We start from the raw sequence: 15,697 nt of genomic DNA on the forward strand, positions 1-15,697 counted from the left end.
TTTTTTCTCTGTGATTTTGACATGTGAATTTCTTTTGTAGTTTCTGATTCTTGTGTGAGACTCAAGCCTTCAAGTTTAGGTCTGCTTCTCTTTGTGAACTTTATGTGTCTTTGTGGTTTACTTTCTGGATATGAAAAGCTACTTCCTCTAAGCTTCTGGTTCTCTCTTTTTATTTCATATTGGAGTGGCCGATTGCTTTTGTTTTCAGGAGTTCCCACAGAGGCCCAAGTCAGATGAGGATCAGATGCTCTCAGGCTTTCTCCTGAGGTCTGGATCCCTCCAGGAAAGATTTTGGCCTCAGGAATTTGGGGTTGGGCTGGCCTGGGAGCTGGACCCAGGAAAGATGCTGGTCTAGGGCAGCTGGTGGCCCTGCCACCCAGAGATGCAAAGGAAAATGGGGGTGGGAAGCGGCTTCAAGGGCTCCTGGGGATTGCACTGAGGAGCTGGGTTGGTCTGGGTTTAAAAGATCAGGAAAAGGAAAGGTCAGCTCCAGGGTCCAGGAAAGAGGCTGGCCCAGAGAACAGAGGAAGGCGAGGGCGGGGCCAGTCCTAGAGTGCTCCTGGGGACCTGAGAAGGAACTGAATTGGTCTGGATGCAAAGGATCAGGAAGCAGTGGTGGTTCCCCAGGTGTCTGGGGCACCAAGACAAGGAATGGGTCAGGACCCAGGCTAAGAGGAGAGACCTGTGGGGGAGATGGGAGCGTGAATGAGGCTGGGGGAGTCAAGGCTCGGAGGGCGCGATCGACTTACCCCACAGAGAGGCCTGTATGTCGGAGAGAGGCCTGCGGGTGGTGCAGGCCCAGGGAAGCAGAGGCATTTTGCCTTTTATATGGTCATGAGCCTATGGGGGCCAAGGGGTGGAATGCAGTTGTTTGAAGGACAATGTCCCCCATAGGCTCCGAGTATTTGGAAATTTTGTCCCCAGTTGGTGGCACTGTTTGGGGAAGTTTTAGGAGGTGCAGCCTTGCTGGAGAAAGCAGGTCATTATGGGCAGACTTTAAGAGTTCTTAAGTCTTGTCAGATTTCTAGTCACTCTCTGCTACCTGTGCCTCCTTGAAGATGTCATTGATTGGCTTTCAATTCTGGCCACCTTCTTCCACCATGCCTCCCCTGCCATTATGGACCCTTGCCTCTGGAATTGTAAGCTAAACAGATTTCTTCTACGAGTTGCTTTTGTCTTATCACAGAAACAGAAATATAAGTAATAAAAAGACCAAATCCCTTCAAAACTTGAACATTTTAAGGGGACATTTCAGGCCAAACTATAATATTCGTTGTTCACTTCATCAAAGTTATTACTGTGGTATTTTAGCTGTATTTAAATGTTCCTGGATAGTTGAAATTATATGGACTCTAAAATTTTGCATCGCAGTTCTAAAGATTTATTTTTATTTATGTGTATTATGTGTATATGTCGCGTTCATGCAGATGCCGAAAGAAGGCATCAGATGCCCTGGCGCTGGAGTTACAGGTGGTTGTGAGCTTCTTAATGTGGGCACTGGGAACTGAACTTGGGTCTTCTGCAAGTGCTCTTAACCACTGAGCCATCTCTTTAGCACTATGTCATGGTTTTAGTTATATTAGTTAATGTTTTGTGAACATTCTATCTCTTCTATCATGTGGACATTTTACATTTTAATATTTTATTCATTTTAGAAGACAAGCTTCCATCTCCTTTAAATACTGATTCTCTTACAGGTTATGAATGCACTAATTCTTGGCATATCTTTGTATGGGTTCATGAACAATGTGTACTTTCTCTTCCCTACTCCTTGAATCTAGGCCAAAGTCCAGCCCCTGTGAGTGGACAATTCATGTAGGTGTTGTAGTTTGTAGGTCAACTTAGATCCATATTGTCTAAATGCAGTTATTGCATTTTAATGCAATTTTCTTGGCATGGCATTTGGTTTGTCCAGGCTCCATTGCAAAGTGCTTTCAACCAACTAAGTGGACATCTAAAAATGTAGTAAAGGGCAGACAAGATGACTCAGGGAGTAAAGGTACTTCCAAGCCTGAAAACCTGAGTTTGATCCCAAGACCCATATGGTAGAAGGAGAGAACCAATTCCCGAAAGTTGTCCTCTCACCTCCATACATGTGACATACATGTGCCATGGTGCACACACCTATACTCTCTGCCACATAAATGTAATTTAAAAAATTAAAAATGCAGCAAAAAGAAAACAGAAGAAGCCAGGTTGTGGAAATGGAGCAGCTCCCACCCTCGTCACTGCGGCTTCCTGAGTCAGGGCCATCTGATCTTCACTGTTTTCTCTGCTTGTAAAGTGAAACATACTCTTCAGGACAATTAAACAGTATTGAAACATGTCCCAGAAAGAACATCTTCCATGGTCTCACTGATTAGAGACAACTGATTACAGCTTCAAGCACTATTCGTCCAGACTTCTTCTGTAAATATTAGGATTTACTTATTAAAAATTTAATAAATATTCTGCAACCTTCTTCACTGAGAAGAATGTTTTATATGTGTAGACCTCTCATTTTTATAACATAGCATAAGATCACACTGAATAGATACTGTAGTTTATTTAAGGAAGTTTATTGATGAAAGAAAATAGATACTATAGTTTATTTAAAGAAGTTTATTGATGAAAGACTCTATCGTTCAATATATTGTTTGGGATGGATATATATATATAAATCTCAAATACTTAAAGGATTTTCTACAAAGTTGACTTCTATACTATGAATTATGAATATGAGAGTTAACAGGAAAAATGTTTATTTACTTATGGTTTATTGGTTTGGGGATGGAACACAAGGCCTTCCACATGTTGGGTAAGTGTTCTACCACTGAGTTACATTCTCAGCCCTAGAAAATGCAATTTAAAAATTTTTATTAAAATCTTCTTTAAAAGCCTTTAGGCTTTAAGAGTCACCCTACTGTTGCTTATGTAAGTCAAGTGTTTCAGCAAGAACTCTAGAGGCTCCCTGAGAATTCAGTTTTCCTGTATCTTCACTGCCACACAGGCCAGCACTATAATGGACATAACATAGAAAAGTGGTTGTTGAGTTAACTTCATTTGTTGTTAATAAACTGGAGGTGAGGATTGTTGTAATAACATCTTTGTTATGTGAATAGAAAATGTCTTTTTGGGGGGTCTTTTGGAGATAGGCTCTCCTTGTAGCCCGAGCTGGCCTGGAACTCACTATGTAGACCAGGCTGGCCTTGAACTCACAGAGATCTACCTGCTTCTACCTCCCGAGTGTGCTACCATACCTGGTGCAGAAAATGTCTTTAAAGACAGTTTTATTGGTGATTCAGCAATGTGGCAACTGTTAGTATTAACCTTTAAACTGACTGCATCAAAAAGCTGATTTTATCATATTGGGCAATTGCTACATTTATTTTTATTATTCTTAAAGATATATAGTTGGTAGATGGTATAAAAATTATAGATGAATCAAAAAGGAAAAGGAGAAAAAGGTGTTAGGTCCACTCTACATAGACAACCCTGTGGATCTCTGCAGTCATCCTGGGAACGTTGACTCTTGACAGAGGATTGTAGAGGACTGTGTCTACTCTATACTCAATGAATTACCCAGTTTCCTCAAATCACTTCTCTCTCATTTATGGATAGGAGTTGTCTAGCTGTAAAAGCAATCTTCATACACTGATGCTATCTTGGCTCATCTTTCTTTCTCTCCCTCTCTAGTTCTCTTTGCCATGAAGGAGGATAATGAGAAGGTGCCTACTTTGCTAACGGACTACATTTTAAAAGGTGAGAGCAGCTACCATCTTCCTGCGGCTCCTGTTCCAAAAGTGGAGCTCACAGAAGCCCTCACAGAGCCCTGGCCAAGCAGGCAGTGGCCATGGAAGCCACATGGGCATTGTCATGGCTTCACAGTAGTGGGTATCACTAGCACCCCAAGTCACCAACAGAACCCCAGCAAAGTACTTGCCATGAAAATCTTGTGGACTTTGGGCCATGTTGTATTTAGTTGGGAAAAGCAAAGCCTGAAAATAACTTAATACTGTTTAAGTACTTAAAGTACTTAAGTGCCCAGTTGAAAGGAAAATGAAGTCATAATGAGGTGTACACTTCCATAATCTTTTCTGAATGGGGTCAGTGCTGGGGATTGAACCCAGGGCTTCACACATACCAGGCAAGTGTTCTACCCATTGCTCCAGCTCCAGCCCCGAAACTTTTTAAACCTTTTATGGAGGTTTTCAATGCATGTATCAGTAGGGACAATGGTTCTTCCAATCCAACTTCCCTGACTCACAGCAAATCTTATTTTATTTACCCTCTGATCAATGATACTAGTTTGAAGATAGCTGTCAACATGTTTGTTTGTTTTTTTCATCCACAAATGCTTCAGTATACATTTCTAAAATCTAGAAATGCTTTGGAAAAACATAGCCATAGTACTATTATCACAACTAAAAAGTTAGGGCTGGGATGTAGCTCAGTGATAGTGCTGGGCTAGCATGTATATGGGCCTGGGTCCTAGTCCCAGAACTGCAGAAAGTGTGTCGCAGGGGGTGGGGGTGGGGTTACAACCACAAAATGAAACATTTTGTAATATTGCTGATGACTTACTCAGTATTCAGATAGTCTTGATTTTGCCACACAATGTTTTCCAGTTTATTTGCTTATATCAAGATCAGATGAAGATCTATTCATTGCAATTTGATATATCTCCTAGCTTGCTCTCTCTGTCTCTCTGTCTTTGTCTTTCTGTCTCTCTCAAAGCCTGGGATGACCTTGAATTTTTTATGTAGCTGAGGATGACCTTTAATTCTTGATCTTCCTGCCTTCACCTCCCAAGTGCTGTGGTCACCACCATGCCCAGTTGATAATACATCTTTTATTTTTTGTCTTCTTTTGTTGTTGTTGTCTTTTTGAGACAGGGTTTTCCTGTAGCACCAGCTGACCTGGAACTCAATATGTAGACCAGGCTGGTCTTGAACTCAAAGAGATCTGCCTGCCTCTGCCTCCTAAGTGCTGGGATTAAAGGCATCTGCCACCATGCCTAGCAACAAAAAAAACCACATATAGCTTTCCTTTTCCTTCTTCTCCATTCTTTGAAATTCCTTTGATAGAGAAATTGAAGAATTTTGCCATCCTGGATTCTTCCTAATTTCAGCCCCAAGGTATAATTTAATAATTCTTCTGTCTTCTTTATTTTCTGTTGACTGATGGAACAGAAGGCTTGATCAAATCTAGCATCAAGTATTTTGCTAAACACTGCATCATGGATGGCCATAGACTTGTGTAAGGAGCCATATGTTGCCTGGTTGTCTTGTTGTTTGTTACATTGATGATCATGCATTGTCTAGATCCATTGTTTTATGAGTTTCTGCTTCACGTTCACACATATAGCTCTTCAGCGTTTCAGAAGGTTTATGGAACCCAGTTATGAAATGTCAAACTACTCTTTCTATAAGAATCAGGGAGCTTAATCTTAAATTTCAACAGGAAGAATTTAGTTTAAACATTAGGAGAACTTGTGACTTAAAATTTTTTAAAGAATGGCATATTTTTCAAAGAAGTTTTAAGAAATGGATTATATAAGGTTGATGAGCTGAAGGCTAGACTGTGACCCACTGAAAAGTCAGTGAATTTATAAAAGCAGTTAATATTTACTGAACACATTCTCGTATCTTTTTGCAACCCTGTGGGTAGCTCAGGACATCCTATTGTGTGAGGGAAGAACAAGCTTGGGTAGGTGAAGGAACTTCCCTAAAGTCACAGTTAGTAATGGTCATATCTAGGATTTGGACCCACGGGCTCTGGACACTGCAATGCCTGATCATTGTATCAAACAGGACTGTCATCTTCTCCCTGCTCCTGAAAGGAAGACTCAGGGCTATGGTCACTGCCTGGTCCTCAGTGGTGGCTCTTTGCCCAGGAGTTGGTGTGGATACTGTGTGCCTGACCTCTCTCCTCCCCTCTTCTCGTTTCAGTGCTCTGTCCGACCTAATCTTGCCTTTGGAGCAGACTTGCTGCAGGAGGTCACTGAGCAAGAGTCATTCCATCACAGGGACTGCATGACACCACGTAACCTCCGGCGTGTATTTAAATGTGTATAGCTTAACCTGGATTAAACATGAGCAATTGCTCAGGGTCCTTTGCTGTTGGCTTCTAGTGCTAGTAATCATTGGATGCATGATCGGGCGCAGGGCCGGTGACACTTGCCTCCTCTCCTCCTGTGCTGGGGAAGGCACGTGCCCTCACCACTCATTATGTAGTCTGGCTCCAGCCCTCAAAACCAGCTTATACTCTAAGACTAATTTTGAAATAAACTTTCATTTAATTAATATTCTTCATGTGTTTGGAGTGTGGTATCTTATGGCTTTCTGTTCCAAGCCCTCTGGTGAAAGGATGTGTGGCTGTCCTAACATGCTGGCCTGTGGTCCATGGCATCAGTGCTCTATGGTGGATCCTGATGGGATTGTGAGATGTGGTGAGCCTACTTATGCTACAGACAGAAGGAGGGTATCCACAGATGCCTAAGTTTTGCTCTTGGCTGCACTGTGTGTAGTAGAAACTAACTGGTCAGAGGGGTACCAGAGTAGGGGGGGTATAGAGAACCCCAGGAACGAGCCAGTTGGCTACACTGCCTCCCATTGGGATGCCAGGTTGGATTTTGGAGGGTTTGGGGTTCAGGGACTGGAGGGAGGGAACTCTGTTGACATCAGCCACGTCTGAGACTGTATCTTCTTCCTTCACTGATACCTTGTCTGCCCTCAGTGGTCCCTAGGAACAGTGTTCTGTAACTTTGCTCATCCTCCCTGCCAGTCCTGCAGCACTGAGGTCCAGCAACACTGACTCCTACATGTAGTCTCCAGCTTAATAGCAGGCAGCTGTCAGCTTCAACTGACCAGCAGGTGCGTGCTGCCCTCTTATCTTGGATGCTGACTCTGCATTATGGGATGGTCACTATGTGCCTGTCACCAGCCCTATCACTCTCTACACATTGTCTCGCATCACAGCAATCATGGGCCACAAACAGGTATTCATATCTTCTGGATTTTCCAGAGAAGGGAGCCATGAAGTAGAGATGGTCAACAATTGGCTGAAAGCTACTGAGGAAGTGGTAGAGATGGACTGGTGCTTAGGTCTTTTATCAAGAAGGCATCCACTGATGCATAGGAGTGTAGTGTTTACAGTAACTGAGCATGCCACATGGAAAGCCATGATTCTACAAAAAGCCATGGGACTGACAGAGGTGACAAGAGAAGACATCCTGGGTGCTCTGCCTCTCAATTCCCAGGTCTCTGCTTTTCTAGAAGCAGAACAGAAGCAATCTTGTCTGAGGGGGATGGGGCAAAGAAAGGAAGGAGTTACTCCACCAGGAGAACTGACAGAGTACCTGCAGCTCTATCTTGTGAATGTGCATAGCAAGAAGCCTTGAACTGAGAACACCCTGGCTGCCAGAGGGTGGAAGGGACCATGCAAATTGTCAGGATCAACACATTGACAAGAATATTAGGCCTTTGATAAAAAGGGTGACTTCAATTCTGCAACTCATTGGCACTAAAGCAACAGATGCCAAGGGTCACTGGTAGCATGAGGTCATTGGGAAGTTTAACATTTTGCCAACTGTAGGGTTTTTCAGCTCAGCAAAGGGGAATCAGTGAGGCCCCAAGAGCTTTTCTTCCTCCTTGCATTTGTCAGATCTGGGTCAGCCACTCCTTTCCCCCAATTTATCCTGCCAGCAGGTGTCTGAGACAAACTAATCAAAGCCTCTGGTGGTTAAAAATAAATCTCAAGTGTCAGGGAGCCACTTAGTCCAGGAGGATGTGAGTAGGAAGGGGGAGAGCAAGAGCTCCTTCCTGTTGCCTTTTGTCTGCATCAAGAGTTGAGAGGGAACTTGAAAGCCAATCCTCAAAATTTTGTACTGTCCAACCTTCACTCTATCCTTACTACTCATGGTGTGATATCCTGCAGCATGGAGTACACTGAGAGAGATGCAAAACCCCAGGCTTACCTGTTCCTACCAAGTCAGAGTATACCTCCAACAAGCCCTCCCTGTGGCCAGTATTTGCATTTAGATTTGGGAAAGCTTTGCTGAAAGATTTCAGAGTTGTCAAAACCCTGAACAGAGCCTGAACCTGAGGAAGGCACGGACAGTGTAGCAGGGGAATGGACAGTGCTCTTCCCAGCTGTCCCCTTTGTTCATCATTCTTTAGTAACGATGGGGAAAAGCCCCAGTGGAGAACGGCATGTCAGGGTCCATTCCGCTTGATTACAAAACTCACATTAAGTCTAGGCTGTCTACAGTCAGTTATAGGGAGCCCTCACAGCTAGATCAGAGATGGGCTGGCTGGGAACCTGAACTCAGGTGTGTGCCTATTAATTAAAAGATTTTTCTAAGCCTGGTCTGATCGAGTCTGGGGAAGACAACACACAGTGGAGCTGGGGTCCAGCCTTTACTTATGTAAAGTGGAAGCACATGGTTGGGGACATGCTTCTTCTATTTCTCTGTCCATCTGCTTTAGGATGGGAGACAGAGTCCATCCTTCAGGAAGAAAGCATAGGAAGTGTTTTGTAGCCCCAAGCTTTGTAGAACAAACTGTTCTTTTTCTATTAAATAAGCCCTTTTTGTACTCACTGGAGGGTCTGGAGTAGAACCATCTTCAATTAGTGGTCATAGGAAAAGAGCTGCAAACGATCAGTAAGCAGGCATGATCCTCCACTGTAAAGTGGGTGCGAGTGTGCGTGTGTGTGTGTGTGTGTGTGTGTGTGCATGTGTGTGCATGTGTGCACGTGGGTGTACTGGAGGTCAATCCAGGCTCTCCACAAGCTAGGCATGTGATTCACCACTGAACCACACCCACAACCCCTATCCAGTTGTTTTAGGATGAATTTTAATCCAAATCCTCATGCACTTGACTGAAGCCATTTGGTAGGTTTTCCTGAGCACCCACCATGTCCTAGGTTTTCTTACTGCAGCCTGGTCACTAAGAACATTACAGGTCTACAGGCAGTTGAAAGCAAGGGTACCAGTCTTTCCTGTTGAAGCAAGAAATAGGGAGAGGCAGCCTCCGTGATTAGTATGCATGAGAGAGGAGTAATTACCTGCTACTCTTAGAGAAGAAACTCCCATTCTTGATGGCGCCTAATTATGTATTTCTTTGGGAGGATGAGAGGCCAGTCCTCTGGATTTCTGTTTGAGTCTGGGGTCTGCTCTCCTTCTTTCATTAGGAGGGGAAGCACCGGCCGTGCTGACCCGGATGGTGCTTTGGCTTTTTAGTGCCTTGCTTCTAAAGAACAATGAGCTGCCTTAGCCTGTGGCCCAGCATCTCCACACCCCACCCAAGCCCTCATGCATATTCATCCTGCTTCCAAGAGCACAGCGTGGAATATGCAAATTGGCCAGACAGGAGCTGGTTGGCATTTCTATAATAGCTTTGTCTGAAAAAAACCCAGGGACACATGCACCTCTCTCTCTCTCTCTCTCTCTCTCTCTCTCTCTCTCTCTCAGACTGCAATGGAAGATAAGATTGTTGAAATTCAAGGAGGGAAATACAAGGTTGCAAGCAACATGAAAAAAATAAGGAGGCATGTTCTCTTCCATCCCTCCTCTGCCCTGTGTCCCACTCCTCACTTGCTCATGCCTAACCTGACTCAGAACAGGAAAATACATCACAGATCCAAGAAGCAAGTTAGCGGAGGAGCAAGTGTATGTATTCCAATCCACTTCATCCTTTCTCCTCCCACCCCCTTGAACAGAGCCATTTTGTTTTCTCCCCACTAGTGTTGCTGGGTCTGACACTGCCCAAGGGCCCTGGACCCATCATCTGCTCTCAGTTGACTCCTTGTTTTAGTGAGCATCTGTTCTGTGCCAGCTTGTTCAAAGGTTAGTTCCCTCGCCTTTGTACTTCCTCCATCTTCCAGCCTGGTTTTGTCCTTCCCAGAAGTCAGTCCTAAAAGCAAAGTTTCAGGCCTTGACCTCCCAGCAAGAGGGAGAGGATTGCCTTCCTACACAGGTCAGGTGGGAAGTCTAGGCTGTCACTCTCAGCACTGACTATGACTTGGCGTTCAACAGTTCTGGACACACACAGGTCTCTAAATCTCATCATTGCTGCCATCATCAAGGGTTCCACTGAGGGACTCTTGCTCACTCCTCCATCCTAGGCAGCTTCTCCTTCAAAGATCAGCTTTCTACCAAAAGAAAAAGAAAAAAAGAAGCCAAGCATCATGGTACAGGCCTTTAGTCCTAGCACATGGAGGGCAGAGGCAGGGTGATCTCTGTGAGATCATGGCTAGCTTGGTCTATATAATGAGTAATGGGGCTAGAGGGAGACCCTGTCTCAAAATACCCAAACCAGAACAAAATGAAGATTAGCTTCCTTCCTGACCACTCTCCCACCCCCTCACACATACCTTACCTCTGTCCTCAGCAGGGCTCTGTGGAAAGCAGTTTCCTAGATTCAGAGGACATGGGTCATGCCTTTCCCTAAGGGGATGCTGCTGTGGGGAGGCTGGCTGAAGCTGCAGCCCATATCTCTGAGTACTATTTCACCCGAAGGCCTTTTCAGGGGACAGTGAAGGCAGTTCAGGGAGCAGGCACTTCCTAGGACTTTAGGGATAAAGAGGTCACCTCTCTTGACACTGAAGGCTGGTCCTGGTCAAGCCATGGTTTAGGGAGGCAGATTATCTCATACAAGGGATATGGGTTTTGACCTTGGATTCACATCCCAGCCAGGCTACATATTAAGTCAAAAATTTTTTTTCAGGGCTGGGATTGAGCCCAGGATTTCACATACACTATTTCCTCTACTACCATACTACATGCCTAGCCCAAGATAAATATATAAATTTTTACATGAGTTGTTTTTTGGGGGACAGGGTCTCATGTAGTCAAGTCTGGTCTTGAATTGCTGATCTTCCTGTCTCAGCCTCTCCAAGGGCTGGGATTATAGGAATAAGCCACCATGTCTCCAAACTAAACAGTTTTTTTGAGAAAATTAATTTCTCTTAGCTTTATCTTCTTTATTTTAAAAAATAGGAGTACACCTGGGAAATGGCTTAGTGGTTAAAAATGGGAGTGCTAATTTTAATATTATTTCTAGTAATTCTTGCAGGGTAGTTGTGAAAGACTCTGTGTCTAGCATGTATGCTAAATACTCCATAAAGTGACTTTTACTAGTAAATTTTGAGGAGCACAGAGAAAACTTTGGGCCCTGTGGTCTTAAGAGACACAGAAGGTGTGAAAACAAAAAATAACAACAAAAAAAGAAAGGTGCAGCTTGATCTCCTAAATCGGCCTGACACCTACTATAGCCTCATTATATTTGCTGCTATTTATATTTATTCTTAAATCTTTATTTTTATTTTGTACATATGAGTGTTTTGCCTACATGTATGTAGGCGCACCACCTGTGTACAGTGCCCAAGAAGGCCAGAAGAGGGTGTCATAGTCCCTGGAACCAGAGTACAGACTGTTGTTAGCACCTTGTGGGTGCTGGGACCTGGACCTGGGTCTCTGCAAGAGCAGCCAGTACTCTTAATCACTAAGCCATCCCTCCAGTCCTATTTAATTTTTGTTTTATTTATTTACTTTTATTTTATGTGTATGAGTGCTTTGCATGTATGTATGTAAGTGCACCCATGTGTGAAATGCCCAAGGAGGCCAGAAAAGTTCCTCAGAGCCCCTGGAACTGGACTGTTGTTAGCTGCGATGTGCATACCAAGAACCAAACCAGGGTCCTTTGCAAGAACAGGCAGTACTCTTAACCACTGAGCTGTCTCTCCAGCTCCGTAATATATTTACTTTTAAGAAAGGATCTCACCATGGAGGCCTGCCTGACCTAGAACTCTCTACATCGACCAGGCTGGCCACAAACTCACAGAGATCCACCTGTCCGTTTCCTGAGTGCTGGGATTACAGGTGTGAGCAACCATGCCCAGCTCTATCCTTATTAAATCTTGCTTGGTGAGAGGCTGGGAAGCTGGAGCTGCTGATTCTAGAACTTGTGGACCCCAGGTCCCTGGAGGAGGAGACAAAGCAGCGGGCAGGAGGCAGATGCATTCTGATTCTTCAGCAGGTTCACTCCAAGAAGTGGTGAAGGAGGAAGGGTGTCAAGTCAGATTTATTTTGAGCTTAGGGAATAAATTCTATTTTCACTGGCAAGGAGACAGGTGGAGTGACAAAAGAGGAAGCACACAAAGCCGCCTGGAGTCTCATGGATGCTGCTCGAGTGTTGGCATCAGAACAGGTGGCAACCTGAGAATGAATTCATGCTACAGAGAATGGCCTGCAGATTTCCTGCGGGTCAGCTCCCCTGTAGCACATGAGCGCAGAGTCCGTAGGGAAGTCTGTAGGTGGACCTCAGATCTGGGGTGGAGTTGGAGGGATGTGATGTCTCTGTGTAGCAATCTGGCTATTTGGCTCTGAAAGCAATGGGCAGTGTGAGAGGAGGAGAGACAATGTTTAGACTTCAGGGCTGAGATTTCTGTATGCCATTGGTGAGCTGGGTTCACTGGCTCACTGGGCCCTTCTGGGGAGTGGAGAATGTTTTGTTTTTTGACTCTGGACATGGACTCCTGTTAAGATGTAAATGCAAGCTAGGGAGTGCTTGGATGCATCCAGTTTCACCTCTGAGTGACTACACTGAGGATCCTTTTGTGAGTAAAGCTCAGGAGCTAAGAATCTCTGAGGTGCTATTGAAAATGCACCTACCTACTGGTCTGACTGGAAGATTTTTATTTAGTAAGCTGGGCACATGCAATTCTAAAAGTCCTGCTCAGCAATTCTAAGGTGACCCCAACTGAGAATCTCTGGGATGGAGTTGGAGGAGAGAGACAAAAAGTCATTAGGTCTTGAGTGAGCTTGGAAGATTCCATGACAAGAGGATTAAAGCTATTTCGCCTCCTTCCAACAGGTGTCCCCATATGGATACACATACCATCCAGTCAATAGGACAGCATGGACTGGGGGTGTAGCTCAGTGGTAGAGCACTTGCCTAGAGACGGAGTCCCGTGTTCCATTCTCAGTAATTAGAGAGACAGATAATAGGTAGACAGACAGGCAGATGCAGCAAGAAGTGTGTGGTCCTCTGACTGTTGGGAGCTGGGTCACCGTGTCAATTTCAGTTCCCTAGCAAGGGTGGGTGGCCCAGCAACTTCCCCAGAAGGAATTGAGACCTGTTGAACCAATATCTACTGACTACAGTTTCATGGATATCAACCGTAGGGAAAAGACACCATCTGTCCCTTCAGTGTGCACTTGAGGAAAGAGTCTTGTCCAAATCTAAAGGAACCCAGCCCTATCTGTCCAAAGGAGTCATAGGAGGCACATGGGAGGATAGATCTGGCCTTAATGGAGTTTGATATTATAAACATTTTACGATACAATGACTTAAACAACCACTCAGACATTCACTTGAATAACGTGTGCAGATGAGATACACACACACCTGAAGTGAGTTCTCTGAATAAATAACACGGGAAAAAAATCAGAAAATGAAAAGGTATAATGAGATCCACACAACTGAAGGGAATTGTCTTAAATGGCTGATTGTAATGAGATGCACATAAATTGTAAGGTTTGTAATGAAATGAAAAAAAATCACATTCTTGCCTGGTAATACTGGGTGTAATGTCTACACCTGAAATAAGTCATCTCAGTGTGCTGAGTGTAATGAGATGCACATAATTTTAAAGAGTGTAATGAGATGAAAATAAATCAAACACTTGTCTTAAAATGAAAGACGTACAAAGATGCACACACCTGAAGGGCATTGTCCTAAATGGGTTCAATTTAATGAGATGCATTTAATTTGCAAAGGGGCTAAATGAGATTGGCCCAGAGAGAGGCTCAGAAATATAAAAGTATAAGATACACTTGAAAGTGGTATAATAAAACCTGCCTCATCCGTGGGATGGAAATAAGAGGCTGAGATGCACACAGCATGATGCCCTCAGCATTCTCTGTGGGCCTTGGTACTTAATCCCCTGCCTGTGATGTCCTGCAAAGGTAAAATAACTTTGACCCTAGATTGATGCTGGGCACATAGTAGCATTGATGAAAGCTTATTGAATGGAAAACTGGCTAGAGGTTGTAGTCTACATAGAAAAAGGAAGTTAGAAGGGGGAGCTATAAAGTAAGGAACTTCAAAGGCAACTGAAAAGTTCTCTCCTGTCTTCTCCTCCACTTCTCCTCTCCTCTCCTTTCTTCCCTTCCTCCCTTTCTGTTCTCTTTCTTAGACTTTCTTATGTAGCCCAAACTGGTCTCACAGTCTCCATCTGCCTGCCTCTACTTCCTAGGTGCTTGGATTACAGGTGTGTGCCATATGTCCAGCTCTGAAATTGATTCTATTTTTAAAATTATATTCTATTTCTCTCTCTCTCTCTCTCTCTCTCTCTCTCTCTCTCTCTCTCTCTCTCTCTCTCTGCATGCCTTGGCGTGTATATGGAGATAAGAGGACAACTTGGGAGAGTCAGCTCTCTCTTTCCACCATAGTGAGTCCTAGGAATGAAACTCAGGTCACCTGGCTTGGTGAAAAATGCTTTTACTCACTGAACCATCTCACTGTTCCCTGAAAATTATTTCTATGAGCAGTGCTTCTGAGGAAACACTGGTAGTAGGGTTTAATCTGAAGATATAAAAAGCACCCCTGGTAGTTTTAAAGGTTCATGATTACTTCTCAAGGCCAGGTAGGCAGGTGACACATGAGTGAGGGTGAGTATGAGACATGGGTACACAGTGCAAGAAAGGGAGAACTTGTTGCATTTCCATGAATATGTTCTCTCTAATGTTTTGTTTACAAGGCAGAGTCATCTTAGATTATCTTGCTTTCTCATTCTTTTTTTAAAAAGATTTATTTGTAATTTATGTGTATGAGGGTTTTTTCCTACATATTTGTATGGCATCTGTGCAGTGCTCATGGAGGCCAGAAGATGGCATCTGGAACCAGGGTTACAGGTGGTTGTAAGCTACCATGTGTGTGCTGGGAACCAAACCATGGTCTTCTGGAAGAGCAGCAAGTGATCTTAAGGGTTGAGCCATCTTTCCAGCCCCCTTGCTTTCTCATTCTTGATAGAGAAATGGGTTTAGAGAAATACTTCCCTTCTTAAAAACAACTATTTAGCCTTGCATAGTAGTGCACACCTATAATCTCAACACTCAGAAGCTGAGGTTGGAGGATGAAGAGTCCAAGGTTGTCTGTACTACATAGTGAATTTGAGGTCAGCTTGGCATACATGCTAGTTTCAGGTCACCTTATGCTATATAAGAAGACACCCCCCAGTACTGGTTAGGTTTTTTGTTGACTTGACACAAATTGAAGTCACCTGGGAAGAAGGAACTTCAGATGAGGAATTTCCTCCTGCTGGCATGTCTGTGGTGGATTTACTTGATTGCTAACTGATGTAGGAGAGCCCAGCCCACTGTGGGCAGTGCTACTCCTAGGCAGGTGGGCCTGGGCTGTATAAGAAAGGTTGCTGAGCTAGCCATGAAAGCAAGCCAGTAAGCAGCCTTCCTCCATGGTCTCTGCTTCAGTCCCTGCCTCCAGGTTCCTGTTTTGAGCTCCTGTCTTTGCTTCCCTCAGTGACAGACTACAACCTATATGATGAAATAGACTCCTTTTTTGTTGCTTATAGTCCCAGCTAGCTTGGAACTCACTATGTAGACTAGGCTGGCCTTGATCTCAGTGATCTACCTGCCTCTACCTCCCAAGTGCTGGAATTAAAGGTGTGCACCACCATGCCTGGCTCCCAAGTT

At 44.1% G+C, this 15,697-nt stretch overlaps 1 protein-coding gene across 1 annotated transcript in view; it reads left to right on the plus strand.

Annotated features, from left to right (window-relative positions):
- Nucleotides 1–6,289, plus strand: part of Fez1 (fasciculation and elongation protein zeta 1) — a 69,929-nt gene extending 63,640 nt beyond the window's left edge. Inside the window, exons 9-10 of the mRNA XM_008834943.2 lie at nucleotides 3,676–3,741; nucleotides 5,931–6,289. Coding sequence (XP_008833165.1) covers nucleotides 3,676–3,741; nucleotides 5,931–5,947 — 83 coding nt within the window. The 3' untranslated portion in view covers nucleotides 5,948–6,289. The remainder of the gene's footprint in view (nucleotides 1–3,675; nucleotides 3,742–5,930) is intronic.
- Nucleotides 6,290–15,697: the final 9,408 nt, after the last annotated feature.

The sequence above is a fragment of the Nannospalax galili genome, unplaced genomic scaffold (assembly GCF_000622305.1).
Source record: "Nannospalax galili isolate Female #2095 unplaced genomic scaffold, S.galili_v1.0 scaffold690, whole genome shotgun sequence".
NCBI classification, from domain to species: Eukaryota; Metazoa; Chordata; class Mammalia; order Rodentia; family Spalacidae; genus Nannospalax; species Nannospalax galili.